This window comes from Barbus barbus (assembly GCF_936440315.1).
Source record: "Barbus barbus genome assembly, chromosome: 1".
Classification (NCBI taxonomy): Eukaryota; Metazoa; Chordata; class Actinopteri; order Cypriniformes; family Cyprinidae; genus Barbus; species Barbus barbus.
In genome coordinates, this window is record NC_136729.1 from 32,190,603 (window position 1) to 32,217,597 (window position 26,995).

The 26,995-nt window shown below is 37.7% G+C and overlaps 4 protein-coding genes across 6 annotated transcripts in view; all 4 read left to right on the forward strand.

The window, feature by feature from the left end:
* The window catches only part of LOC306864004 (histone deacetylase 8), a 33,717-nt gene extending 20,527 nt beyond the window's left edge, over nucleotides 1-13,190 (forward strand). The window contains exon 11 of one of the 2 annotated variants that reach the window (XM_079407652.1): nucleotides 11,696-13,190. In XM_079407652.1, coding sequence (XP_079263778.1) covers nucleotides 11,696-11,709 — 14 coding nt within the window. In that variant the 3' untranslated portion in view covers nucleotides 11,710-13,190. Of the gene's footprint in view, nucleotides 1-7,217; nucleotides 7,973-11,695 lie in introns of those variants that run through there. The other variant, XM_079407651.1, reaches the window with a different exon arrangement.
* On the forward strand, nucleotides 9,893-13,156 carry LOC306864129 (cbp/p300-interacting transactivator 1-like). The gene is made up of 2 exons (XM_079407849.1): nucleotides 9,893-10,133; nucleotides 11,729-13,156. The coding sequence occupies exon 2, from the start codon at nucleotides 11,736-11,738 to the stop codon at nucleotides 12,165-12,167; it is 432 nt and encodes a 143-aa protein (XP_079263975.1). The 5' UTR covers nucleotides 9,893-10,133; nucleotides 11,729-11,735; the 3' UTR covers nucleotides 12,168-13,156.
* Nucleotides 13,191-14,221: 1,031 nt separating the features above from the next.
* LOC306843521 (small ribosomal subunit protein eS4) lies at nucleotides 14,222-18,212 on the forward strand. Its single transcript, XM_079375043.1, has 7 exons — nucleotides 14,222-14,472; nucleotides 14,925-15,002; nucleotides 15,258-15,438; nucleotides 17,178-17,275; nucleotides 17,390-17,561; nucleotides 17,649-17,806; nucleotides 18,062-18,212. Exons 1-7 carry the CDS (start codon nucleotides 14,470-14,472, stop codon nucleotides 18,161-18,163), a joined length of 792 nt encoding a protein of 263 aa, XP_079231169.1. The 5' UTR covers nucleotides 14,222-14,469; the 3' UTR covers nucleotides 18,164-18,212.
* A 5,581-nt stretch (nucleotides 18,213-23,793) lies between these two features.
* LOC306874893 (NHS-like protein 2) overlaps nucleotides 23,794-26,995 on the forward strand; it is a gene marked incomplete at its 5' end in the record, with an annotated part of 82,660 nt that continues 79,458 nt past the window's right edge. For both annotated transcript variants that reach the window (XM_079425209.1, XM_079425210.1), the window contains one exon: nucleotides 23,794-24,070. In XM_079425209.1, coding sequence (XP_079281335.1) covers nucleotides 23,794-24,070 — 277 coding nt within the window. The remainder of the gene's footprint in view (nucleotides 24,071-26,995) is intronic.

Genomic DNA, 26,995 nt, shown 5'->3' on the forward strand with positions numbered 1-26,995 from the left:
TGGTCTTCGGGCCCTCAAATCACACTACATCTTTCATCGGCGTGATTCTTTCATTGACATTACTAAATGGGCCCAGGAATACTTCCAGAAACCACTGTCGGTAACCACGATCCGTCGTGCCATCTGCAGATGCCAACTAAAGCTCTATCATGCAAATAGGAAGCCATATGTGAACATGGTCCAGAAGCGCTGTCGTGTCCTGTGGGCCAAGGCTCATTTAAAATGGACTGTTTCAAAGTGGAAAATTGTTCTATGGCCAGACGAGTCCAAATTTGACTTTCTTGTTGGAAATCACGGACGCTAGTGATGCGCGGATAGCGGTTACAACCGCGGGCGCTGCGGATAATCCACGGGTCGGGTAATAAAGAAATGCATTCTGATTATTTGCGGGTGGGTCGCGGGTAGATATGATGAATCATTAATGATGCAAATATTAGCTACATTTTCTAAATAGGCTACAGAAATTAAATAGTGTAAATTAATATTAAAGTTATTCAACAAAACATTATTTAGTCAAGAGCAGTGAGGGATTTCCTGTCTTTTGTTGTTTGTTTCACAATGACAGAACGCACAGCTTTATATTTATTATTTATATATAATAAGGCTGCTGTCACAAGACTTATTTCATAAATCCAATACTTATACACATGCGTTTTCTTTCTCAACTCTTTGCATTAACTTAAGACAAAGCCGACTAGTGCTTATGAGGATACTCGCCTGGACGACCATTTTGTGTGTATTTGGCCACTTAAGCGCAACAAGATTTGCTTGCAAACTCAATTTGTTACTCACAGAGCATGTTTTGGATGTGACTGTGAGCGCACCGAAAAGCGCATCTGAAGAGCACGAGTACCGAATGGCTTAAAGATGTGAAAATAATAGATTTTCAAAGAGAGAGGACGCGGTACAGCTGAATCACTCACGCTGGTTTCAAATGACTGATTCGATCTGATCGTTTGTGTGGATTTATTTACTCATCTAACCTATAGCCTACGCTATATTGAATAAATGTTTTGCCGTAATTTCCCTCATTTTAAAGCTGAAAGCTGCGGGAATGAGTAATGCGATATAGCCTGCACAATCCTGCACCGAAATTCAGGACCTAATTAAACAATTCTATTATACAGAGGATTGTGAAATAGATTTTTATGACTTTTCCAAAACATTCTGGGTTTATTTATTTTTTCAAAACTTTCCAGGCCTGGAAATTGCTGTTTTAAAATTCCATGACTTTTCTGGGTTTTTCATGACCATACGAACCCTGAATGTGATGATCGGGTGCGGTTATCTAAATCATACAAAAATATAGGTGCAGGCGGTTGGATAATTTATTTGAAGCTGCGGATGCAGGTGACGTTTTAGCTCATCCGCGCATCACTAACGGACGTTGTGTCCTCTGGGCTAAAGAGGAGGGAGACCTTCCAACGTGTCATCAGCGTTCAGTTCAAAAGCCAGCATCTCTGATGGTATGGGGGTGCATAAGTGAATACGGTATGGGCAGCTTGCATGTTTTGGAAGGCACTATGAATATTGAAAGGTATATAAAGGTTTTAGAGCAACATATGCTCCCCTCCAGATGACGTCTATTTCAGGGAAGGCATTGTTTATTTCAGCAGGACAATGCAAAACCACATACTGCAGCTATTACAACAGCATGGCTTTGTAGTAGAAGAGTCCGGGAGCTTAATTGGTCTGCCTGCAGTCCAGATTTGGCCCATGATCATTAAAGGAAAAATACGTCAAAGACGACCACAAACTCTTCAGCAGCTGGAAACCTATATCAAGCAAGAATGGGGCCAAATTCCAACACCAAAACGCTACACCATGGTAAACATGCCCCCGTCCAAACTATTTTGAGACCTGTAGCAGGCATCAAATTTGAAATGAGCTCATTTTGTGCATAAAATTGTAAAGTTTCTCAGTTTAAACATTTATGTCATGCATGTTCTATTGTGAATAAAATATTGGCTCATGTGATTTGAAAGTCTTTTTAGTTTTCAGTTTATTCAAATTTAAAAAACGTCCCAACATTTCCAGAATTCGGGTTGTAAATAATGACTGAATGTTCATCTTTGGGTGAACTATCTCTTTAAAGAAATGAGTGTTCATACCTCTTAACCACTGGTGTTTATATGAGAGACAAGAGTGGCGGTTTGTGGTCTCCTGTTCTTATCACCTCACTCCTTATGGGATGCAGTTAACCTGTTTAACCACCCTTGACTTTTGTGCAGCCCATGAATTTAAATACTCATCAACAAGCTGAAGAAACAGACAGTCACATCTGCTCCACCTTAGCTTCAGTCTACTTAGTGGCATTTCAATTACGACTAAACATTTCTCTCCCCCATTTAGTCGTCAGTATTATTTGTATAGTGCTTTTAACAATGAAAATTGTGTCAAAGCAGCTTTACATCTGCTTGATATAAAGCTGGGTGGCTTTATATCAGCTTTACAGTATTTAGACGGGGAAATAGTTTGTCGAAAGTGTCATTCTCCTCTGGCCAGGCAAAATTGAGGCTAAAGCAAAATCAGATTGTGCAAAGGACTCATCTGGTTCCTGGATGTAGTCTGGATCTGGGTGGCTACGGTGACCTCGGAATAAGAAACAAACAGACTAATATTAGTGTAGATGCCATTCTTCTAACAATGTAACAAGTACATCAGGTGTTTTGGGAAGTGTTCCTGGTTCTGGTTGACCTAATTAATGCAGCCTAACAATCCTTTAACGGATTTGAATTATAGAAATGGGATAGTGTATTATTTACATTTACATTTAGCCATTTGGCAGACGCTTTTATCCAAAGCGACTTACAATTGGGGAACAACAGAGTTTGGGCGCTAAATAGGAAAGCGATCTCCCGCTCGCAGTTGATTTTGATATTCTAGGTATTATCAAATGGCCAGAGTTTTGAGATCACAGCAGACGTGAAGGACTATAATGCGATAAGAGCTCACTCAAATACTGAGGTGCCAAACCATTCAGGGCTTTATAGGTAATTAGCAAGATCTTAAGATGTATACGATGTTTAATAGGGAGCCAGTGCAGTGTTGACAGAACTGGGCTAATGTGGTCATACTTCCTGGTTCTAGTAAGAACTCTATAGCTGCTGTATTTTGAACCAGCTGGAGATTGTTTATTAAAGATGCAGAGCAACCACCCAATAAAGCATTACAATAATTTAGCGTCGAGGTCATGAATGCATGAATTAATGTTTCTGCATTTGACATTGAGGGCATAGGTCGTAATTTAGATATAGTTTTAAGATGGAAAAATGCAGTTTTACAAATGCTAGAAACATGTTTTTCGAAGGAAAGATTGCTATCAAAAAGTACGCCTAGGTTGCTAACTGATGACGAAGAATTTACGGAGCAACCATCAAGTATTAGATGGTGATCTAGGTTATTACATGCAAACGTTTTTGGTCCAATAATTAACACCTCTGTTTTTTCAGAATTTAGCAGTAAGAAATTGCTAGTCATCTAGTTTTTGATATCAACTATACATTGCGTTAGTTTTGCAAATTGGTACGTTTCATCAAGTCATGAAGAAATATAGTCATTTAAATGGGAATCTGTGTGATTGGGAGTTTGTGAGGGCCAAAAAGTTCCCCATGTTGATTTCACTTGTGTATGAGTTGGTCTCATGAATTCGCCCAACAGAAAGCTGCTTCGTTTTAAATTGACTTTGTCTATAGTGTCATGGTGCATTAAGCACCACTTACAGCAGTGGAGCTTTTTTCCTGTGAAATTTTTACTGAAATGTGGCTAATGTGACCACACATTAAGCTTGAAAGAGATTTAAGAGCTGTAGTTAGGGGAAGGTTTTCTTTGTATGAAAACACATTTTAGTCATAATACTAAATTTATATTTGTATAAATTTTCCAGATGATATATTCATAAACAAGCATTACTCTTACTGCTAGAGAGAGTTTTGCCTATTCCTTAAACAGTACATGACAAATATGCACAAACATGCTTATTTTGTGTGCCCATGCGGCATGTGAAGCATGTGCTACGTGTTTGCTCTGTCCCGCAGCTCTAGGGACTAATTAAAAAGGGCTTAAGGCACAGACTGTTCAACTTCAATTTTAGGGTTTCCACCCATCTCTTAAGACAGCTTTGCACATACAGCAGTCTTATATAGCAATCACACATGGGCACAGATTCCAGATCAGTTTGGCTTTTAGGACCTTCTGCTTATGGAGGGTCATTAGTGAGTGAAACAGTGTACAGAGGTCAGCTTTTGGAGCCACGTTAAGTGTCCTATGCTGCATGCAACACATCACATCTTTAGTTTTATGAGAACTGACAAACTCCTGTACTTAGATTCTGTATGGCTTCTTTAGGTTAACCAGTGTGTTTGTATAGTGCATGTATGACTTTTCAGTGGCATCTGTTCTGCCATGTTGAAACAGGATTTTTCGTGTGGTATGTTAAATGCGCTATGTAAAACCTCTAACTATGTCTCAGATATAATTGTTTTTGGGTATTTTTAGTTTAAAATGCGTTTTGATGGAGCAATTGTCTGTCTGTCATTTTACTTGTACGTGGCACATCTTATGTAATATATCCAGAGTAGATTCCTGAAATCGAATGAGTACAAAGACAAGTTTCTGAATTACAACAGTTCAAAAGTTTGGGGTGAGGAAGATTTTTTTTTTTTTTTTTGTTTTTTTTCTTTGAAGAAAGTAATCGCTTAATTCAGTAAGAATGCATTAATCAAAATTGACATACTTTTATGTTACAAAAGTGTATTTTCAATAATGTTATTCTGACATTTCTATTCAGCAAAGAATCATTTAAAAAATTAGCAGCATGGTTTCCACAACAGTTTTAAGCAGCACATCCATTTTCAATATTGATAATAATGAAAAATGTTTCTTGAGCACCAAATCAACACATTTGAATGGTTTTTGATAAATGTGACAGTAATGACTAAATAAATAATAATTTAATAAATTGTAAATAAATTACATGATTAATAAAAACATGACAATAAAAAAATATATTGTAATAAAGTAAAAAATTATAAATAAATTACAATTAATCAATTAGGAATCAATTACAATTTAAAATGTATTAAAATTGAAAACATTTATTTTATCTTCATTCTAAAAATAACACTGCAAAGTTTCAGTTATTGCTTCAAAAATGATTCATTAACGTGTGTGTGTGTATATATATATATATATATATATATATATATATATATATATATATATATATATATATATATATATATATATATATATATATATATATATATATATATATATATATATATATATATATATATATATATATATATATATATATATATATATGTATGAGTGGACTGAACAAGTTAAATTAAGTTAGGACAAAATTGTGTATCTTTGGTGCATTTTAGTCAAGTAAATTGAACAGGTATGAATGAATGAATTGAAAAAGAATTTAGTTTATTAAACATTGCATGAGACTTATCTGCCAGGTGAATTATATGTGGTGTTATATAACAGCTTTGGACAATATTTGTATGCCAGTTATTTTGTGGTAATTGTAATTGTTGTTTGGATAGTCAGGTCATTGGAGCACACTGGTCAAATGAGGTCAAATGTTTGGGTTTATATTAGGAGGAAGTAATTGTGTGTGATGAGGTTTTATTAGGCACTAAATTACACCACTGAAGTGCAGGGTTTTCTAAAGACTCCTGTATCGTTTTTCAACAAGCTCGCACAGCCCCATGTGGCTCAAGTGAACAGCTCACATCAATTAAACTCTTTAATTAGGATTTTTCTGTTGTGCTCAGTGCTTGGATGTATGTCACACAAGCGGCGTGTTTATGAGGGAAAGGAAATTGTGCGGATGAGCGAAGCAAATGCAAGACGAATGCCAACCTGTTTGATGAGTTACCTGAAGTCTGTTTGCCTGATCTTCCCAAACATTCTCTGTTCTGACACAAGCATTTCTCTGTGAAGAACTGCGATTGATTAATGCAGGTACTAAATAGAAAGGCTTGCAGTTGTTACAAATTACCGGAGTTTCCAAGCACATCTGGGTAACATTTACAACACTCAGCCTTGCGTTATAAAACGCTGAGAAAAAAAGGGGGCAAAAACGAGTAAACACCATAAATGGTTGTTTTCAGTGGTTCTGATCTGCGAATACGGCAGAGTTGATCGATCTCATCTTGAAGGCCATATAATTTTAAACGGTGAGTGTTAATAGAGACCGTATATTGTAGCTGACTACAAACAAACTGGACATTTTTGTTGATTCCATCCCTGAAAACAGTCCATATTTGCAAAGGGCATGCATATTTAGGCCCGGAAAGATGAAGACGGGAGATCATCAGACATCTGCTGAATTCTACATGTAAATAGATTCATAAACATTTACGGGTTTCCTTAATGTGAAACCACTTGAGTTTTAGGAAAGGAAAAGCTTGCTCATTTCAAATGAGAATTGAAGGTAATTAGCTCCAAGGGCTTCGGAACCGCAACCTTCAAAGTCAAAGGAACATGTTGTGTTTAAAAATAATGTTAAAATGTCACTGTAAATGTATGGCTTCCGATTAAATCTCTGAAAATGAGGGAACGATTTTTCTCCACAGTCATGACTTCATCTACATTTCTTGACCAACTGTGGATTAAAATGTCTATTAAAAGAGATTTTTTTTTTTTTATTGATTTATAAAGATGCCTTTGTCCTGTCGAATCCTTTTTTTTTAAACCAGGATTTCCTTTTAGTGCCTTAAATTCAAATTCATTAGCCAACCATAATGTTATCAAAACACCAGCTGCTGGTTGAGAACAAAGGGGACGTCCTTTTTCAGCTCAACTGTATAGGGTTAGTGTGAATGGCAGGCACAATTCCAATGCAAATTGCGGTTTGTAAATCCATGTAAATTGATTTAGATTTAGAAATATTTGAATAGCTTGTGCTTCCGTAAGAGACGTCATAGGAAATCCAGTTTTTTCCCCAGATTTGCATCTTTTGTTTCTTTGTTTTGTCATTGTGACTTTAAAGTATGGTTGGTTCTTTTTCATGTGGACATCTCAGCTTTTTGTAGGTCTTTTGTCAGCACTGATTTCATCTGTAAATCTTCCACAGTTACATTCATTACACCAAATGTCTCCACTGTATTAATATTTCTCAATGTTTTCTGTCATTTATTTTGATCCATTTTTAAAAATTGTCTTTACCCCTCTCTATCTCCTCCCCTGCTTGTTTACAGGGAATCTGAAGAATGTAGTTTAGCAGTGGGCTCCCAGCTCATATTTCCAAATCAGGCCCTGCTCCTCTAATGAAGACAGTATGTCGGAGTCATCGCCAGAAGGGAGCTTGGAAAACATTACTTGAATGTTTCCAGGGAACATTTTTTTTAAATGCAGAGATGGGCCAGTGTTACCACATTTGAACGGTTTTAGTCAATGTCGGATCTGGGGCAAACATTAAATGGGTGTACTTTTTTACAGAAATCCAAAGCCATTTTTGGATTAAATTCAAAGCGTGAATGCAATATGTCAGGGGTGCAGTATGTCACAAATAACATGTTTTTGTCACCATTTTGGTTTTTAACTATGGGATCAATTGAAAATGCGATAGTCAAATGGTTGAAAGAGCCTTGTCAAAGATGCATCCCAGAAATATGTCTTACCATGGTTTATATGGCAAGTCACTCTGATCTTTACGGTTTGGCTTCACCCCCTTAGTGAAACCATCTTTTATAACTTTTAACTGCAATGTCTTGTCCCGTTATGGACTGGATAAGTGAAATTTAATGGGAAGACTGACCAAATTCCAAGTAATGTTGTCTTCATGAACTTTTTTTATGTTGCCTATGGCATGCTTTTTACCACAATGTTTATTTTCTTGTGCTTGATGAGTGTCAAAAATTGTAAATGTTTTCAAGCTGTCTGTCAACTTTACATTTTTTTTTTTTGTATAAATGCTTTTCTGTTATATATTAAAATTCAAAAAAGAAATTGTGTGGATTTTTCTTCCAGTGAGTTTTGTCCTTGTGTTTCACTTGGGGCTGTCACATGTGGAAGTCCTGTTCTTTTCAGCATGATCTTTATGGATTTCTTGGTTGCAGAGGTTTCTCTGAATGGCACACCAAGTGTGATTCATTAAGTCATTTATTAGCTTTGAGAGATGGGGCTTATTGCATTTTAGCCCAATAAACTGATCCATGCTACCAAAAGAGCGCTGTAAAACTTGCAGAATTAAACCGAGACGGGACTGATTTTATGTAGAACTGAAGAGTCTACTCAATACTTCACGATCCTGCTTTTGATTTTTCCTCTGTGCTTTCTCGAGCAGGTTGCTTTTGAAAGAGTAAATAAATGAGAGATGGAATAAATTTCTTTTTGGGGGGTGAAATGTGACACACTAGTATACAGTTTCATTTCAAGTTTAATAGATTTTTAAAAAAAATGCATATTGAATACTTGCAGCTGTATTTTGTTCTGTATTATGAGTCAAAATAATGTGAAACCAATTTTATTTTACTTTTCTGTCTAGATCGATTAGGTTATTCAAATGCATTAAAAATGCAATAGACAAAATGACTGGAATACAGCTGTCCTACAGTGTTTTAATTTTTGAAGTAAAATTCATAACATATTTTGAAACAATGGGGAAAAAAAGTGTATTTCCTTTTATAATGTCTGAAAACTATATATTTATAACCTTGAATAAAATGTTAGGCGTTTTCTGAGGAATTGTTTAAGAGAAAGATTTAGACTCAAAAGTGTTCAGACTATTTTCCCCTTTACACCTTCTTTGTTGACTCATAAGCTGCCTGAAAAAGTTGTTGATCATCTCGTACCTGGACTAGTGTACCTTTTTACCGGCTCCAGCTCATCTAGTGATTGTCTTATGTTTGACATCCCAACGAATTTCATGCAAAGTGTTTGTCTCGCGACTTGTTCAACCTTTCACTCTGACTGATCTTCTACTCACTGCATTGATCACTAACAGATTTATGCAGTTTTTGTCAGCAGCACCGGACTGAAATTAAGTATTTGAGGAGTGTGACCTATTATTCGATACAAAAGTGTCCTTTATGACAGTAGTTCTTGAGTTGTGATAAACAAAGGGCATGTCGAAACCGTTTGTCTTCATTTGCATAACGTTTCCCACAGGAGCAAAGCAAATCTCTGCTCCTTTACCCGTCACTTCCCTCCTAATCTACATGTGAAGTGTCTTCATGAATAACGACAGATGCGGCCTTTAAACCCGTTAAAACGGAAAAGAAAGCCGTTTGGCTGCATCTCGTTTTTAATCAATACTGAGATGAACAGCTCAAGTTTTGTTAGACGTAGCTTGCACCGTTTTCGGTCGAAACAGGTTTTTTTTAATTGATGCGGTTCTGATTCAGTGAAGAATGACAAATGTCCGTTCGTTATAGATTTTGCAGCAGTACTTTGCTGCGGGAAATGATCAAAAATAACTTTTAAGCTTAAAAAAAAAAAAATTAAATATTAAAAAAAGTATTTTTACACCGTGCCCATATTCATTTATATCAGAAGCATACTCAGGACTTCGACGACATATAAAACACATTTCACAGTATCCGCGAAATTTATATTATGTTAATTAAAATTAAATAGTTAAAGTCGTAACATTATATTGCCTCAGAAGACAATAAGCACAGGAGTAATGTGTGCTAGGCTACTTTTAGTATGTACAGTTTTAACTTTTGTAACCCAAATAAGAAAAATAAGGCTTTGGCGAGTAAATGATGACAGAATGTTAATTCTGGAGTCAAGTAATCCTTGATATGCTATAATTATAAATTGTCCGTTTATCCAGTTTCGCAGATGATCCATGCCATGTTTTCGAGCGGACTCAGATCCCTCTTGAGAGAGTCGAGTGTATTTAGGCTAATGCCTTTGATTCAGTAACAGTTCATTGAGGGTGCTCTCCAGCAACAGGACGGGAAACATTTCTGTAACTTCACATCCAGAGTCGACTGGACGTGAGAGTTTGTCTTTGCCAAATACAACGGCACCCTATTTAAAAGGCTTTATTTTCATGCAGTGCAGTCTCAGCGCATATAGTAATTTCTATAAATGATAAAAAGTCTTGTTCTTTAGTCATACTGGATTCGCAACACGAACCCAAGTTGACCGTTTCTCCTATAAAGGTAAGTTAACCTATATCTTTAATTTCCTTAAAAAAAATAAAAACTTTCATATATCCATTCTGCAAATTCCAACTCTATATAACGTTTAAACTAGACTATATTATTAAAACGCTTTAATTGTTGTATAAATGACGCAAGAAAATAATTATACAGAAAGATGTCCTTAAAAACAGCTTTTAGAATTTTAGAATTTACTACAAATTCCACATCCTCTCTTGAATACTAAATATGGATATTTATTACGGAACACGTTGGGTCTAATCCAGTCAGTGGTTGTAATTAAGCTGTGCTTAAATCAGTTGAGTGTCACCAACTAATGTTTTAATCTTGTTTGTGTCATAATTGACTATTAAACTGACACCACTAACCCACAACGTCTCCCTGACTATTGATAGCCCAGGAAACGAGAAGTTATCTGTTCTGCACCACACAGATTGTGACTCAAATTGATAACCTTTTTTAGTGTCAATCTTGTATGGCAGCTTTTAAAATAATATTTAATGTCACTAGATCAACATTATGCTTTTTCACAGTCCAGTTTTAAAGCTGGGCTTTGCAGATAACCACAAAATTCGCTTTTTACATTTGTCTTGGTCTAATTAATTTGTAGAGCTCATCGTGTTATATGTGACTGCTTCCAAGCCATGAATAAAGACTACAATGAGCTAAACACAAAGATCTCGAGATGAATGCCCTACAGCTGTCAATGTCTGAGATGAGCCTGTGTGCTGCTCGTTGCTGGAGGTCCATTGCAGCTGCATGCCAGCTTTCAGCAATTATGCCTTTCCCCAAAAGAATGGCTTTAAGTGGGGATTGAGGAGAGTGGAGCAGCACATATGATTAAGTGCCTCATTACTTGTCCTCCGTGTGTGTGAGCACATGTGAGACGCAGGAGGATATGGAGTCACAGGACGCTGTCACGTACTCCATAATTAACCCCACATCTGAGGGATTATGAATGGTTCATCTCTACAAATAGTCTCGGAAAGTCATATGACTTGCTGCCCTTCTGAAATATCCATTGATAAACTCTTGCCTTGTGATCTCAGTTAAAGGCATAGTTCACCCAAAAGTCTTCATTTAAGGCTGGAATATAGTACAGATTTTTGCCTTCTGAAGTATTTGCCTTATTTGCGGTATGAAGGAGTCAATGCAAGTTGACAGATTTCAAAGTAAATTGTGCAGTGTATGATGGACACAGATGTTTTTAACTTCAGACTCTGTAGAGTCAAAGGATATCAAACATGTTTTATCGTTTGAGCTGATTTTAAAACACACTGTTTTCATTTGTCACCCAACTCCTTGCGATGAGGCACACATTTCTGCATGAGTTTGTTGTTCGAAATGACTTGAAAGTCTGGTAGTCTGTGACCCTCAGTCGTGTGTGGTGTCTAGTTCCTCTCTGGAAACATTTTATGAAATGTATGATGCATAATATTTTAAAATCTGTTCCCATTCCAAAAGTCATGTAATGTATTCCTGTTGTCATTCCAATTTTTCTGCTGTGGAACACAAATGATGTTTTGAAGAGACTTTGATGTTATCATCGTCTTTTCCTTCAGGTGTGTCCATCTAATGAGCCTCCTGCTTTCTAGTGCCACCATGAAGGATCGTGACTCGCTCTCTCTCCTGCACTACTCTGGATCAGGCAAGACGAGCCCTCAGTTCCCCTCCGCTGCCCTCCATCCCAGCTCTCCAGTGTTGGGAAAACCCCAGCCTTTCTGCCTGCAGTCCGGCCAGCATCTCATAGCCTCCATGCAGCTCCAGAAACTCAACAGCCACTATCAGAATCTGTCCTCTGCAGCCACAACTGGACCCGGTAGAGGGTACGGCGCCACCATGCTGGGCCCAGGACAGATCACCACCCCTGGTGCTTCACAGGCACCTGGGATCATTGATTCTGATCCGGTCGATGAGGAAGTTCTCATGTCGCTTGTGGTGGAGCTGGGTTTGGACCGTGCCAATGAGCTTCCAGAGCTATGGCTGGGTCAGAACGAGTTTGACTTCATTGCGGATGTGCCGGCCGGCTGCTGACCCTCTCAGGGGCTACCAAATCTCCCTCTGTCTTCAAAATCAAAGCGTCCAAATAATGGCCATTAAATATGCCTATGAAGAGAAAAATTAACTGTCAGATAGGAACTGTCAAGAGTTGTTATTTACAGTTTTGGAGGCAGACTAATGTAGTTTTGCTCTTATGTGAGCTGTTTGTGGAGGAAGAATTTCAAAAAGTCTTCAGAAGTCAGAGGACTAAGCACACATACCAAAATGGCCATGCTTAAGACATTTCCCCTTGCCTTTCCAAAGCTCATTCACACGGTCGGATGGTATTACAAGTGTGTAATGGAAGGTGATTGTGAAATTGGTGCGCTCAGCGGAGCCTCTCCATCATTCAAGAGATTCCCTCGAGAAGCCGTGTCATCGCAAGCTTCGCTGGTCACAGAGGAACTCGACCTGGCCGAATGTTTTCCATGGTTAAATATATTAATGAGATGTGTCTGTTTTCCCCACAATTCAGGCTGCATGGTCTGATAGCCTTAGTTTTATGGGTTTTTTTTTTTTCCAAGAGATAATTGGTTCATGCACTTAATGTTAATTAAAAAAAGAGTATTGCCTACTGTCCTCCCCCCTCTAAATTTAAATCTGCTAATTCAGTTCTGCTCTCTCTTTTTGTTTTTGGGTCATGTAGGCTGTATGAATAAAACAAGTTAATTGTAATGTAGATCTGTGCAGGTCTTCTCCAAAATCCACAAATATGTTAGACATTTTAGATGCTTAAAATGCATTCAATTTACCCATTGAAAGAGGACTTTGTCAGATATTTTCTGTCTTTTTCTTTTTTTAATTTACTGTTTTTGAAATTTGTGATTTACTGAAACTTAATCAGATTTTTCGTTTAGCACTTTTCTTCCATCCATTTATTTTTCTACATAAGAGAGTTATTACCTATTATATTTAAAAGTGTGTGTGTGTGTGTGTACTTTTCAGTTTTTTCCTGAATGTGAGAAAATAAAGTTACAAAGCACAAGTCTTTGGCTTTTTCTTTCAAATAAAAACACTTTAACTGAATAAAAAACACATTTAAAAAAACCCTTCATGATTTCAGGTTGACAAGCGCTGACCAAACAAATGCAAAATCTCAATATAAAAGCTAAGTGTTTACTATTAAAATATAATTTTAAATGAACAAATAGTAACAAATAAACTGATGTTATCTGGAGTATTATCTATAAAACTCTTGCTGACAACGCTAAAGTCGGAAAAAACCTTTTTTAAAATCATATTTGTAACCAGTGATCAATTACAGTCTACAGTCCAGCTCTAGACAGCGACAGATGACTAACTGGTTAGTACTGCTCTCTAGTGGCCAACTTTATTTACTACATCCCGTCTAGCTAATGTAGAAATATCTTCATAACAGTTCAATTTCGGTTTAATACTAAACCTATGCTTGGAATGCATTACTCAAGATATAAATGCACATTTAGTTAGACTCAAACATGCTACAGAATAGATAAGGCAGTTCAGGTTTGTGTGGTGACCAGTGGATGACTGGCCCTAGACCTGCTTCTTAACACAACCCTGTTTCACAACCTGGAATTTACAAGCATCAATGTAAGACAATTTGCTTTTAAATGTATTTGTCCCTCATCTTAACTACAGACACTGTTTTTCCCTTGGTGAACAAGTACATCAACTTAAAACAACAACAACAAACATGTTGGTTCTTGGTTTTGATGAAAATGAAGCCAAACCTAATAGCACAAAACATCATATAATTTATTAAATCCACTGCTAATCCTGTCATTCATACCATTCAAAACTATTTTTAGGGCACATGAAAAAAATGATAAAATATATTTAATTGCAAATAATATTGACAAACGTTTCATTTGAAACATTTTGATTACAGAAAGGGGACAAAATAAAGAAACAGCTGTAATATCCAAATAATGTTTAATTTTTCATGCATAGCACCTTAGCAAAATTAGTTAAAAAAAAAAACACCCTGATATTCACTCAATTGTGACATTGTCATAAAAGAATACAAACTATGATTTGAACTTTTTTCAATAGGCGAAAATAGCAATGAGCCAGTATGACAATGTGCGCAACAGAAATGAGCCAAAAGGCCCCGTACATGAAGAAACATACACTTATACATTAAAAGTAATCGAAGAAGGCTCAAGACATCGGGTAAACGTTGTTTTGAGGTGTGATTATAGACCTCCCCACTTGATGGCACACGCTCGCAGCGGCGATGTTCCTCGTCGGCGCCGGTAGTTGAGCTTATCTTCCGCTGACAGGAAGTGGCTGGTCCTTTTCCGCAGACTCCAACATGGTGAGTGCATTTCATTCGTGATAGCCTCCCAAAATAATCCACAAACATCAACGTTTTAAAGAGCGCAGGCTTCCATTAGTGTTCCAAATAATGCTCTTTTTACCCCATTAAAGGTGAACCACACACAAATTGTCACGAAAAGGTGCAGATGTAATGTTTAAAAGGTTAACGGAACATGCTTAGCTCCAAAGGGGGCTCGCTATTTCATGATGGTGTGATGTAAATTTTTTAACTGGTTCTGTGGGTTTAATACTTTTTAATGAATATGAAGTTGAATTTGTATTAAGCTTGCGTTGTCTAAATATCGTGTTCTGTGTGTTTAATATCCAGAATGAATCTGAAGGCCGAGCTTGTGTTGTTGGTGCAGAACACTATAGAGAGCATTTGCACGCGCGTTGGCTGCACTCAATGATTTTCTATTATCGAAGTGACTTGTTTCTATTCTTACTCAGGCCCGAGGACCGAAGAAGCATCTGAAGCGTGTCGCAGCTCCTAAACACTGGATGCTGGACAAACTCACTGGAGTATTTGTAAGGGAGCTCTTCTTTCTTAAAGATAACCCTCAGTAACTTTGTATTTGTTAGTGTTTTAGATTTGAAGAAATGAACCGAGTTTTTCAGAAAAATCTGTAGGATTATGTACACTTATACACTTGCCAAGGGTTTGTAAGAAACCATGTTGACCTGTTCAATGCAAAGTGTCATGTGCTTTAACTAGTTACTTCTGCTAACAACATAAAGTGATTTTGTATGGAAGTGAATTGATTTGATGTTTGGTTTCTATAGGCTCCTCGTCCCTCCACCGGTCCCCACAAACTGAGGGAGTGCCTGCCCCTCATCATCTTCCTGAGGAACCGTCTCAAGTACGCTCTGACCGGAGATGAGGTCAAGAAGATCTGCATGCAGAGGTTCATCAAGATCGATGGCAAGGTCCGCACTGATGTCACCTACCCCACTGGCTTCATGGGTGAGTTCTGCTGCTCTCGTCACTAGTGATATGTTTGGGTGCATTCACTGGACTGGTATCATCTACGAACCTTCAGATTAAAGCAAGATGGAAACATTAGTTTTATAATGCAACTAGATTGTACAAGACTTGTTCATTTTTATAGTAAATTAACAGTTGTCCGTCTTTAATTTAAAGTGTTAAACCTTTTTTGCTGGAAAACTGCAGGGAGACCTTTACATTTGAGTGCTTTTCATTACAAATCCAGTGAAATGCTGCAGTCATCTGTCCACACAATTTTGGTAGTTATACAAATGTAATGGTGTAACTTCTGCACACTATTTTCCTAAATGTATGTTAAACTGACAACACGTGCAGAGATGGTTTGCTGCATGAACTGTGATGCTGAGAACATTGGATCATGAGCTGGGTGCAAATAAATGATCGCAGTGCCTTGCTTCACTGTGAAACACGCAGCACAACAGACTGTATACTAAATTTTGAAATTGCAGCCTTTAGTGATTTGATAAGTGCACGAAGCCATATCACCGTTTCAGATTTAGCTCAAAATCTAGATAATTTGCTACAGCAATGCTTCCAAACTGTGTTAAAGGCATTATGAGAAGTGTAAAAGATATTTTGTGAAACTGATTAGACTGTGGTGGGAAGATATGTCCGTATAAGGAGCATGTGGGCATCTTTTAGAGCTTAAATATTCAAGAATAGCGTTTTGCATGATGAAACTGTATATCTGAACCTTTAATAAGTGATGTCTGAAATCCTTCAGTACTTTAATATTCCTAATCCTCAAGTGCCCCAGCTGCATAATACTGAGATGCTTCACAACTTTGTTGCACTTCAACTAGTTTAACGTTTTTTAACTTTCAACAATCTCAGCTAACTGCACAATTTCAGCTACACTCCTATGCACAAGTTTAGGCCATTGGCATATAACAGGGTCTCATTATTAAGGCATTGGGTTGATGTTTAGGTTAGTCAATGTTTAGGATGTGAACCCTATCCCCCGGTTTCATAGACCAGGCTTAACCCTAGTCCCAGACTAAAATGTAAGTATGAGCTGTTTCAACTGAAAGAAACTTTTAAGATCAGTATCTTAAAATATATCAGTTCCTTTGTATTGTCTCAAGATGGACACCAGTAATGTGTTTTTCTAAGGCACGTTTATAAAATTTACTTCAATATCCTAATTGAATTATGGCCTAATCCTGGTTTAGTCTAAACCCTGTCTGTGAAATCGGGCATATTGTTCAAAGCTCTAGTCTATGAATACCATTTTTGTTTTTTTTATATATATCTGAAATGTAAAAATTCTGCTTCATCACTCATGTCATTGTATTTATTAGAAATGTGTGGTTTTAGTCGCACTCTTAAATATCAGTCTTATGGTTGTCTGCCGAGTATATTGCATTCAATACAATAAGACGATCTAGACTTTCCAAGTCTCTGCACTGGCACTCACAATTGAGCCTGCGAGCTGAATATTACCAGATGGTTGAACCGCAATCATCACATTGAGTGACTAATCCCTCAGTGTTGTCATAACACTCTCCTTCTCATAACGTTTCCACTATGCACCCATACTTGCCTAGTAGGTGCCAACAGGATATTAATCTGCTGTGACTGATTTTCCACCTCAGGTGATGCGGCAGGCTGTTTATCAGGATGTTATAAAACACAAGCTGAGGTGGCGATCTGATGGTCATGTGTTAATGAAATGTGTTATGCTGTCGTTCTTTCAGATGTGGTCAGCATTGAGAAGACCAGCGAGAACTTCAGGCTGATCTATGATGTCAAGGGACGCTTTACAGTTCACCGCATCACAAACGAGGAGGCCAAGGTGAGCTTAATGTTCTTGCAAAATACATGACAAATAATGGATGGTATGACAGGATTACATCAATTTAATTTGAGACTGTAGATTTTTTGAGATAATCCTGTTGTCCTGTTTTAGTACAAATTGTGCAAGGTGAGGAAAATCCTCATCGGCACAAAGGGAATCCCACATCTGGTGACCCATGACGCCCGCACCATCCGTTACCCTGATCCTATGATCAAGGTCAACGACACGGTCCGCATTGACCTGGACACTGGCAAAATCACAGATTTCATCAAATTTGAGACAGGTTGGTGAGCATATTGTCTAAAACTTTGTCGTACTTTTGTTTTGAGTTGCACGTCACTTATTGACTTTTCTTTCTGTGTGTAAATAGGCAACATGTGCATGGTGACCGGAGGTGCTAATTTGGGGCGTATTGGTGTGATCACCAATAGAGAGAAGCATCCTGGCTCTTTTGATGTGGTGCATGTTAAAGACAGCACTGGCAACAGCTTTGCCACCAGGCTCTCCAACATCTTCGTCATCGGCAAGGTGAGTACAGGATTCAAACAGTTTGCTGTATGTTGTTTAATATGGGCTGTTAGCAAGCAGTATTTGCTCAAACAGTGCTCAGAATTAAGACTTGAGGCTTTGGGAACTTTCTACTCGTTGAGCTGCACACATTTCTACTTTTTTTTTTTTTTTTTTTTTTTTTTTTTTTCACGTGGTGAAAATTAGTTTTTGGTAACAAACCACTTTTTACCTTATTACAAGTTCATAATACTAATACTGTGTCTCTGTCATTAGGGCAACAAGCCGTGGGTGTCCCTGCCTCGTGGAAAGGGTATCCGCCTGACCATTGCTGAGGAGAGAGACAAGAGACTGGCTGCTAAACAGAGCAGCAGCTAAGTCAACAGGCTAGCAAACACCTTGGTTTCAAATAAAAGGTTATTTACAACTACAGCAAATCTTGTCTTTTGTTGAAATGTATGAAGTGGAAAGACTTGAGAGACTCTGTTGCAGGTACTCTGAAATATAATTAGTGATACTTAAAAAAAAAAAAAATTCAAATAAAGTGTTCTACTAGACTTGTCTCTCTACCCACACTTACGGTCTTGCCCACTTGAGTGTGTGTACATGTGACAAGTGTGCAAGACTGTCCAAGATCTGATAAATGCCAGAGCTAAAAGCACACTAAATCCACACTATCACTAATACTGCTTCATAACGCTGTTTGAGGCTGTGTATCCGATCGTTCATCATGTTCAGGTGCTCTGGAATTGCGTTAATTTAATTAAATATCCCATATAATTTGGCAGCCAAGTGTTTTTGTTTTTTGTTTTTTTTGGTGCAAAGATGGGTTTCGCGAAACTTTGACAGCTGCTTTTTATCACTTAATTCAAAGCATCACACATACTAAATTGTGTAATCTTTTACATAGGGACTACTGAACAGACATTTAGAGGTATTGAAATTCTAGTGTTCATGTCATGTTAGTACATATGTAGTAGATGTTGGGATAGGCTCTTAGTTTCAGGTAAAGTACATTTTATTGTCCCTAGGAAGAAATTTATCTTGGGCTTAGAAGAGGCTCCTGCATCGCATAACTCACAATTAACATGCATAGTAACAAAAATCTTAAAGACCTTGTGTTGTAGTTAAGTCTCTTCGTTAATGGTGTTTAATATCTTTATTGCAGATGAATTAATTATTAATTTATTGGTATATGTATTAAGTATTATGGCTTATTGGCAACATTTCACATTCTAGGATCAGATTATGTGTTGTATCACTTAGAATCTTGTGTGCCTCCCTCAGCACTTTTTATACATGCACTGTACTGGAGATAGTTATGTTTGTTTGCCCATGATCTTAATGGCTGTTACTGCACTGCTAGATTACCAAATAGGAATACATGAAGAGTTTGGTTCCAAAACGCGATAAACGCCATTTAAAAAAAAAAAAAAGTTTCCACCAAAGTCAGTATTGTATATCTCCCTTTTTTTCCAAACCACAACAAACGCCAGTCTCCTTTCTCAGCAGAATGCTATAAATCCGGTCAACCAATCACATTGCTCCATTCCATGCACTATAAACAATACCGGTAAGACTTTTTCTATGTACACGAAAGGCCTATTGCAATAATCTGAAATAACACCTGTGCAATAATCATGCTGTCTAATCAGCATCTTGATATGCCACACCTGTGAGGTGGATAGATTATCTCGGCAAAGAAGTGCTCACTAACAGATTTAGACAGATTTGTGAACAATATTTGAGAGAAATAGGCCTTTTGTGTACATAGAAAAAGTCTTAGATCTTTGAGTTCAGCTCATGAAAAATGGGGAAAAAACAAAAGTGTTGCGTTTATAATTTTGTTCAGTGCGTAATCAGTGTTGGGAACCATTGTGCTGCTTCATAATTATTTTTTTTTGGGACTTGTGATTTTTTTTTAGGATTCTCTGATTAATAAAAAGTTAAAAAGAACAGCATTTGTTTAAAAAGATGATTTCTGTAGGATCATGCGACACTGAAGACTGGAGTAATGATGCTGAAAATTCAGCACTGCGTCAAAGAAATAAATTATATTTTAAAGTATATTAAAATAAGAAACTGCAATAAGATTTCACAATATTACAGTTTTTTTTCTGTATTTTTGATCGATTAAATACAGCCATGATGAGCAGAAGAGGCTCCCTTAAACATAAGAAATCTTACTAATCCCAAACTTTTGAGCGGCAGTATATATAAATACGCACACGCACACACAACCTAATATTTCTTTATGCACATTTTAATCCAGGTGTGTCTAGTCCTGTTCTTGGCGTTCTACCTTTTGGTTCTAAATACATGAATATTAAATATCTGCCAATAACAGGACACATCTGTTCATGTATGCACATGTCATTTACTCTTTCTAATTTGTATTTATGCACTTATTAAGTTCTACACACACCTGCTGTCTTCATGCCTAGTTGAACTCTTGGGCCAGGAAATGTGTTGAGTAAGAAGACAATTAGTCAAGCACAAAGATCGCAAGTACTTATTTAACAGGTTCAGGGGCCTGTACCATGAAGCCGGATTAGGTGGCTAGTTTTTCAGCTTAGTTTCCGCCAACCCTGGGTTTTAGGTACTATGAAAGTAGCTCGGCTTTAATCGGTGTTCGTTGCCATGGTATCTTACGCTGCACGGCTAACCTGCTCCGGGGCAGGTTATGTTCTGGTTTAGAGATCTCAATCTGAAATTTGACCAATCAGCTTCAAGCAAAGTGACACATCTCTGACGCAATAAAGCCACTCCTCCAGTTTCTCTTACTCCAAATTAAAGGACACTACATAAAACATTTTTAAAGATAAAATCATGTGATTTTTAGACATGATTATTTTTTATTATTTATATAATTAGTATACCCTTAATCCATTACACAAGACAGCTTAATTTAATAGTAATTATTAAGCTTTTATTTTAAATTAATATAAACATAGATAATATGCAATATAAATACGTTTTAGAATCAATAGCTGTAAACATGACTACATATGAGTTTCAGTTTTAAGTGTTGTTATATCTATAAATATTATAAACTTTACAAATTTTACTTGCACTTAAATGGTAAGATAAGTTTTCCTCTTTAATGGATCGATTGTTTCATTTTGCTGTGTAAATGTGTTTAAATTCTTCATATTGTTCAATCTTTTAATCTTTGGTAGTGAATTCGCACTGACTCTCTCACGAGAAGTGAATCCCAGTTTCAAGGCATGTGATTGGCTGCTCATTATGATGTCACACTTTCATGTGCACCAGCTCCATTAACTCAGGATCAAGCCTGAGTTGACAGAGAAAGTTGATGATCAGCTTCATGGTACCAACAAAGCCGGATTGAACTGGTTTGGTTTTGTCAACTCAAAACTAATCCTGTAACCCTGAGTTTGTTTAGCCACCATCATGGTACAGGCCCCAGGTGTGTTTGATAAGGGCTGGAAATGAGCTTCGTAGGAGGATAGATCTCCAGGAACAGGATTAGGCACCACTGTTAGTTTAAAATGTAGTAGAAACATAGATGAGGAAAAGCTGGATCTGAGAAGTTGCTTTAAAACTGAAAGAAACTTCATCTTCAATTAAAGATGAGCTTGCACATGCTCATTAGATTTATCTAAATCAAATAAGCAGGATGGTTTCAGCTCAGCAGTAAACATCAGCTGAACTCATATCTTAGCTTTGGCAGTGTTTGGATGAGTGGGTGTTTATAAACTAGAGACAATATTTATAGAAGATATTGAATCTGCCTTTGGATTTGTTGATTCTGTGGTATAAGATTGGAACACACCTGTGTGTATGTTTTCCTCTTGTGCCACATAGCTGAGGCTCATCTCCAGAAGGCCATATGGGTCCTGCTGAGCTTCAGCCTGTTCCTCCTGCAGCCTTTGGCCTGCTGGTCCACAGCAACACAGCACGCCTCACCTCAACACACATTGCAGGGGCTGTCTGCCAGAACGCAATACAAACTAAAAACACACAGGCTCTGGTGTCCTTGAGTTTAAACATTCTGCTGCATCCTCAAACCGCTCAACCGCCTCCCTGACCTGATGGACTTCTGCTAGATTTTTCTCTGTTATCTATGGAATTTTGTTGAATTCTGTTTTTGCAACATAAGAAAAAAAATTATTTGGTAAGTCATAATAATGCCATAAAAGTTAAAAATTATGAGATAAAAAGTCACTATTATGCCAAGTCGAAATTATGACAAAAAAATGAAGTTCCAAACGTAGATTCGGGAGGAGCCTAATCATTCAGTCCTGTCAATCATCATTACGAGCCTATATAAGCAGCTCTCATTGCACCGTCTCAGCGTCAATTCTTCCCGCATCCCTCCAACTCCCCATCTCCTCCTCTTCTTCTGTTATTCTCCCTCTAGGTAGCACCACAATGGGGGGTTGAACTCTGTGCTCAAGCCGAGCCTCAGGTTCGAGCCTCCATTAAGAACAACAAGCCATGTTCGTTTACCATTCTAGTCTATTATCACATAAAACATTCCCCCGGTTTCACAGACAAGGCTTAAGACTAGTCCCAGACTAAAATGTAACTCTGAACTGTTTCAACTGAAATAAACTTGCACTGACTGATCACTGACTGAGTGCCTTTGTTTTGTCTCAAGATGCACGCCAGTAATGTGTTTTCTAAGGCATGTTAATAAAAATGACTTAAATGTCCTAATTGAACTATGGCCTAATCCTGACTTAGTCTAAGCCCTGTCTGTGAAACCGGGCCTTTGACTTTTTGATTTGCTCAAAAATAAAAATTATGACAAAACTTTGAAATTCTAAGATAAAAAGTCAATTATGACAAAATTTCAACTTTGTAACTTGTTATTAGGACTTAGCATCTAATGATTGACATAGAATGTCATATTTTTACATTTCATAACATTTTGGGCTTCCATAGTCATCGCACATTTAAAAGATGAAAATAGATCACTTAAATCACATCAAACTTTAGGTCAGATTTGAAGAATTTCCTCATTTATCACTCAGTATCTGGTCTGCTATCGTAAGTTAATAAGAGTCTGGCTACCGCTATTCCATGAATCTGATTGCAAAAATATAATATTATGAAAATGAAATGTGAGCCTTGCCAGGCTACCTGACTCCCTCAAATCAAACTTGGCAGAAACAGTCTATCGCAGGAGACATGAAAAGAAACCAGGAAAAGAAGAGTAGAAAATAGTCCTTTCAACGAAACGAGTGGGAGGAGGTTTGCCATGAAGAAAAGGTCCACCAGGAGTGGTTCCTGTCATGCACTTGGGCCATGTGGAGTGGGGTGGGGTACCAGGAACAATGAAGACAGTCATAAAGTGAGGCAAAACAAGACCCAGATGTTTCCAATCAATTCCCTGTATGAGATAAGGTTTCATATGAAGCCATGGAGAAACATGCCTGATAAGATTATAAAACATGAAGGACTCTCAGCCTCTCTACCTGCCTCTCCTCATCATTTTGACTTCACTGTGACTGTACGCTCTCTCTCGCCGTCCAGTGTGGAAAGACTGGATGAACAAAACATCTAGGTGAGCCAAGTTCTGGTTCAGGGTGGGGGAGCGTGCACACACACACACACACACACACACACACACTAGTCCAGATGTGTATTTAGGGATGGGCAAATGCAAGGTTAGAATATAGACTGGAAGAAAGAGTTTTTATCTCTCCCATTGTTCTTAGCCCTGTTGGAGTCACTTTTAAAATCTTACTTTTGTGAGCATGCGTAGAGCAAGGCTGAGTTTTCGTGAAAGATTCAGCTCATAGGGTCTTGTTGCACGAGTGGGTGAGGTCTCAGGCGCAGTTCATGGGAGTTTGGAGCTGTGATTTGCAGTGATCTAGTGTGAACTGGAGCGCTGCAGAGCTCCTCACAGTGGACAGTCAATTACAATGCATAAAATGCCTCCACTGTACGCGCAATCTCGAGCAAGAGTCTCCGCCAACACTCTTCAGCGCTGGCGAAACACGCACTTTTAAAGGGAGTTTACCGTAACAGCAGAAAAGATGCCCTTCTGCAAGAGGACCATCGTCCCTAAAGATGTGTGCAAGAGCGGCGGCAAGAGTCGCGGTGCGATGTTCACGGATCTGGTGGATGTGTGCGGCTTGACTCTGTGCGCGGTGCTCCGGCAGCTGTCGGATTTATCCCGTCAGTCGGTGAGCATCCTGGAGGAGCTGGAGGGAGAGCTCGCCTCCATCTGCTGCCGCTCCGGAGCTCTGGAGAATAAACTTATCAGCCTGCAGAAGCACATCGCAGCACTGGCCACCAAACCGCCGGTCAAAAGTAGGAACTTTTCACTACTTTACACGCTCTTGCTGACGTACAGATGTGTGTGGTTGACTTGTTTACTCAGTTAGCTAATTGTCAAGTTCAAGGTCTTCTTTACTCGTGTTTACATTCACCGAACAACATCGCACGCATTTTGCAACTATGTAAACAAAACATCACTTGACTTTCATTCTTGGGCTGCTGAGCATATTTTGAGAACAATAACGTCTTTATTAATTCTATAGATATTCTGTTCAGTCTCTAAATGTAGCTGTTTCTTCTGTCGCTGTAAATATGTAGAGACGGAGGGATGATGGTGCTGTTGGAAAGAAGCAACAAATGTCTTTTTGTTCAAAACATAACACTTCAAGAATAAGAATAACAATCAAGAATTTTTCCATTGTGGTTTCTGCAAATATACTACAGGTTTTGTTTGTTCTAGGGATCCTATAGGGGTCAAATTTGACCCACATTGAAAACTATTTAACAGGTCAACAGGTGTGTTTTTATTTGGTGCCAAGGAATATGATATGATGTATTATTAAAATATGTCTTTAATATGAAATATTGATGGAGTCAGTAACACAATTTGACAAATAAGAGGCCGAATTTTGGAACAATTTCTGCAAAAGGTGTCAGGTTTCCTGCTTAATCACTTTTAGTATTTCATAATAGCTCACATATTTTATATCAACTTCTATATTATTATGCTATTAGTTATTAAACATTGTATACAGAGCTGCAGCTCTATGTGATTTTTATGAATTAACCTCCAGTGTAACTGTCATTTACTATAGATTCATCACAAAAAAATCCGTTCCTCATATGCTAAACAGTTTATTGCAGTGCTGCATGTGTTTAGGGAAGTGCTGCAGTTATGCTTTTCTTTTTTTTTTTGCCATGTAGTGTTTTAGGAGACAATTACAGCTCCGTTGTATCCCATCATAAAGAACAATATGTCATAATGTGTCACCTTCTAAATAAAATCTGTCATAACTTGTTCTTCAAATGCATGATGAATTTGACCTCTATAGACCACTGCCAAAACAGTTCATTTTATTATTTTTAATTGCTTTTATTGTGTTGGAAAGTCTTTTTGCCATTTTGTTTAATGTAATTTTATGACCATTGCCAGGTTTATAGTACTAACAATAACTGTTGTAACTGTGGAGTTTGGGAAACTATGGTTACCATGATGATTTTAAGAGAACAGAATCAGCTCTAGTATCTTTTTCTATTCATTTGTGACGTGTGTTGTCAGTTTTTACTATTATTACTGCCAGTGTATCAAGGCTGCATTGGCGAGGGAGAAAGATGGCGTAAAATTGCTATTGCCACAAACGTATAGGCCTAGTGAACAAACAAGAGATGGTCTTGTTTAAACAGAACAAATCAGTGTCAGTAGAAGTCATTTGACAGCTATTCGAGTATTAGGGTAATGACCAACACTTTCACTTCTTAATGAACAGTAAACAAATGCATTGTCCATTCTTCAAAGACTGATTATTACCAACACATTCACACTTGGCTTTGTGTTTAACTTTCACATTATAATCTGTTGTTTGTAAATCTTTCCCATTTGCATTTGAGACGCATTTGGCATCTACTCCCCCTGACACCTCCCACACTGCTCTGTGCACTGAAACTAGATAAACCTTGCCAACTTTCACCATCTGAAGATGTGCAGAATATTTCCTCCATCCATTTCCTTTGTCTTATCAGAGAAAGCCTCTCTGTATTGTTTAGCTTAACCCTGAGCCCGGCACGTTTGGCAGAGTGCTGGAATGCTTCTTTTCCTCTGTCCTTATCATTTTACAGTGGCAGACCACAGTAGAAACAAAGCGTGGAGATTATCCTCTAAGTTCAGGAGGAGATCACTGGTACTGTATTTGTTTAATACCGTAATTGTGAAGCATTAGCAGCTTGAACTTCCGCCATGCTTTGACATGTTGATGATAAATGATGTGGATCTCTGTATGCAGCAGATTCTTTAGCTGGGAACTCTTCTCTGCTGCTGTGTGGGGCCCGGGGTCAGGTCCCTCTGGAGACTGTTTGATGGGGACAGGAGGTGAAGGAGCAGACTGGAGGCTTGTGTTTAAAGTGACTGAACCAGGGACAGTTTTGCAGTTGCATTCAAACTGACAGTTGATTTAGCTCTTCCTAAATGTCATTCAACTCCAGCGATTACTACCTCATTCCTCAGGCATTCACGTGAAAGTCACAAGACCAAGTGTAGGTACTGTATGTGTGTGTTTAGGCAGAAGACAGATGGATGAAGTGGGTTATTTAAGCAGTTCTGATCCTTAAACCTTTTTTCTTTCTTTTTTAAGTTAAGTTTTAGGGCTTTATTTGATAGGACAGTTGAGGAGAGATTGGGATCAGGAAAAGACGGAAGTCCTGGGACTCAAACTTGTGTTGCCTGGAGGCTATGGCTTCAGCTCTTTAACCTTTTCTTTTCTCTCCTACATTGGTGTAGATACACTTATTATCTCTGAATTTTTATATGATGCATAATGAATCGGGAATCCATCAATATACAAGATTTGTTTTTAATCTATCAGTATTGGTCGATGTTGACTATTTCCCTCATTTTTACATTTTGATTACATTTGCCATCATCTAACTCTCACTTAAATCTAAAAAAACAACCCTAATAATTTAAAAACAGTTTTCATACTGTACTTTATCTTACTGTGCAGTGCAGAAGTAAGTTATTTTCTGTAAATGATTCATTGGCCAATCAAAACATTTGTGTTCCAAGCTTAGTGTGTTTATGATAATTTATAAATTAAAATGTGACAAGAAATATCAGTTTGCAATATCAAAATTAACTGGAAGTGGTAGAATCCACACCCACTCTTACATTAAAAATTAGGCCTATTGCATTTAAAGTGATTGATTTTAGTTATTCATTTGGTATTTTACCATAAAACTAATTAT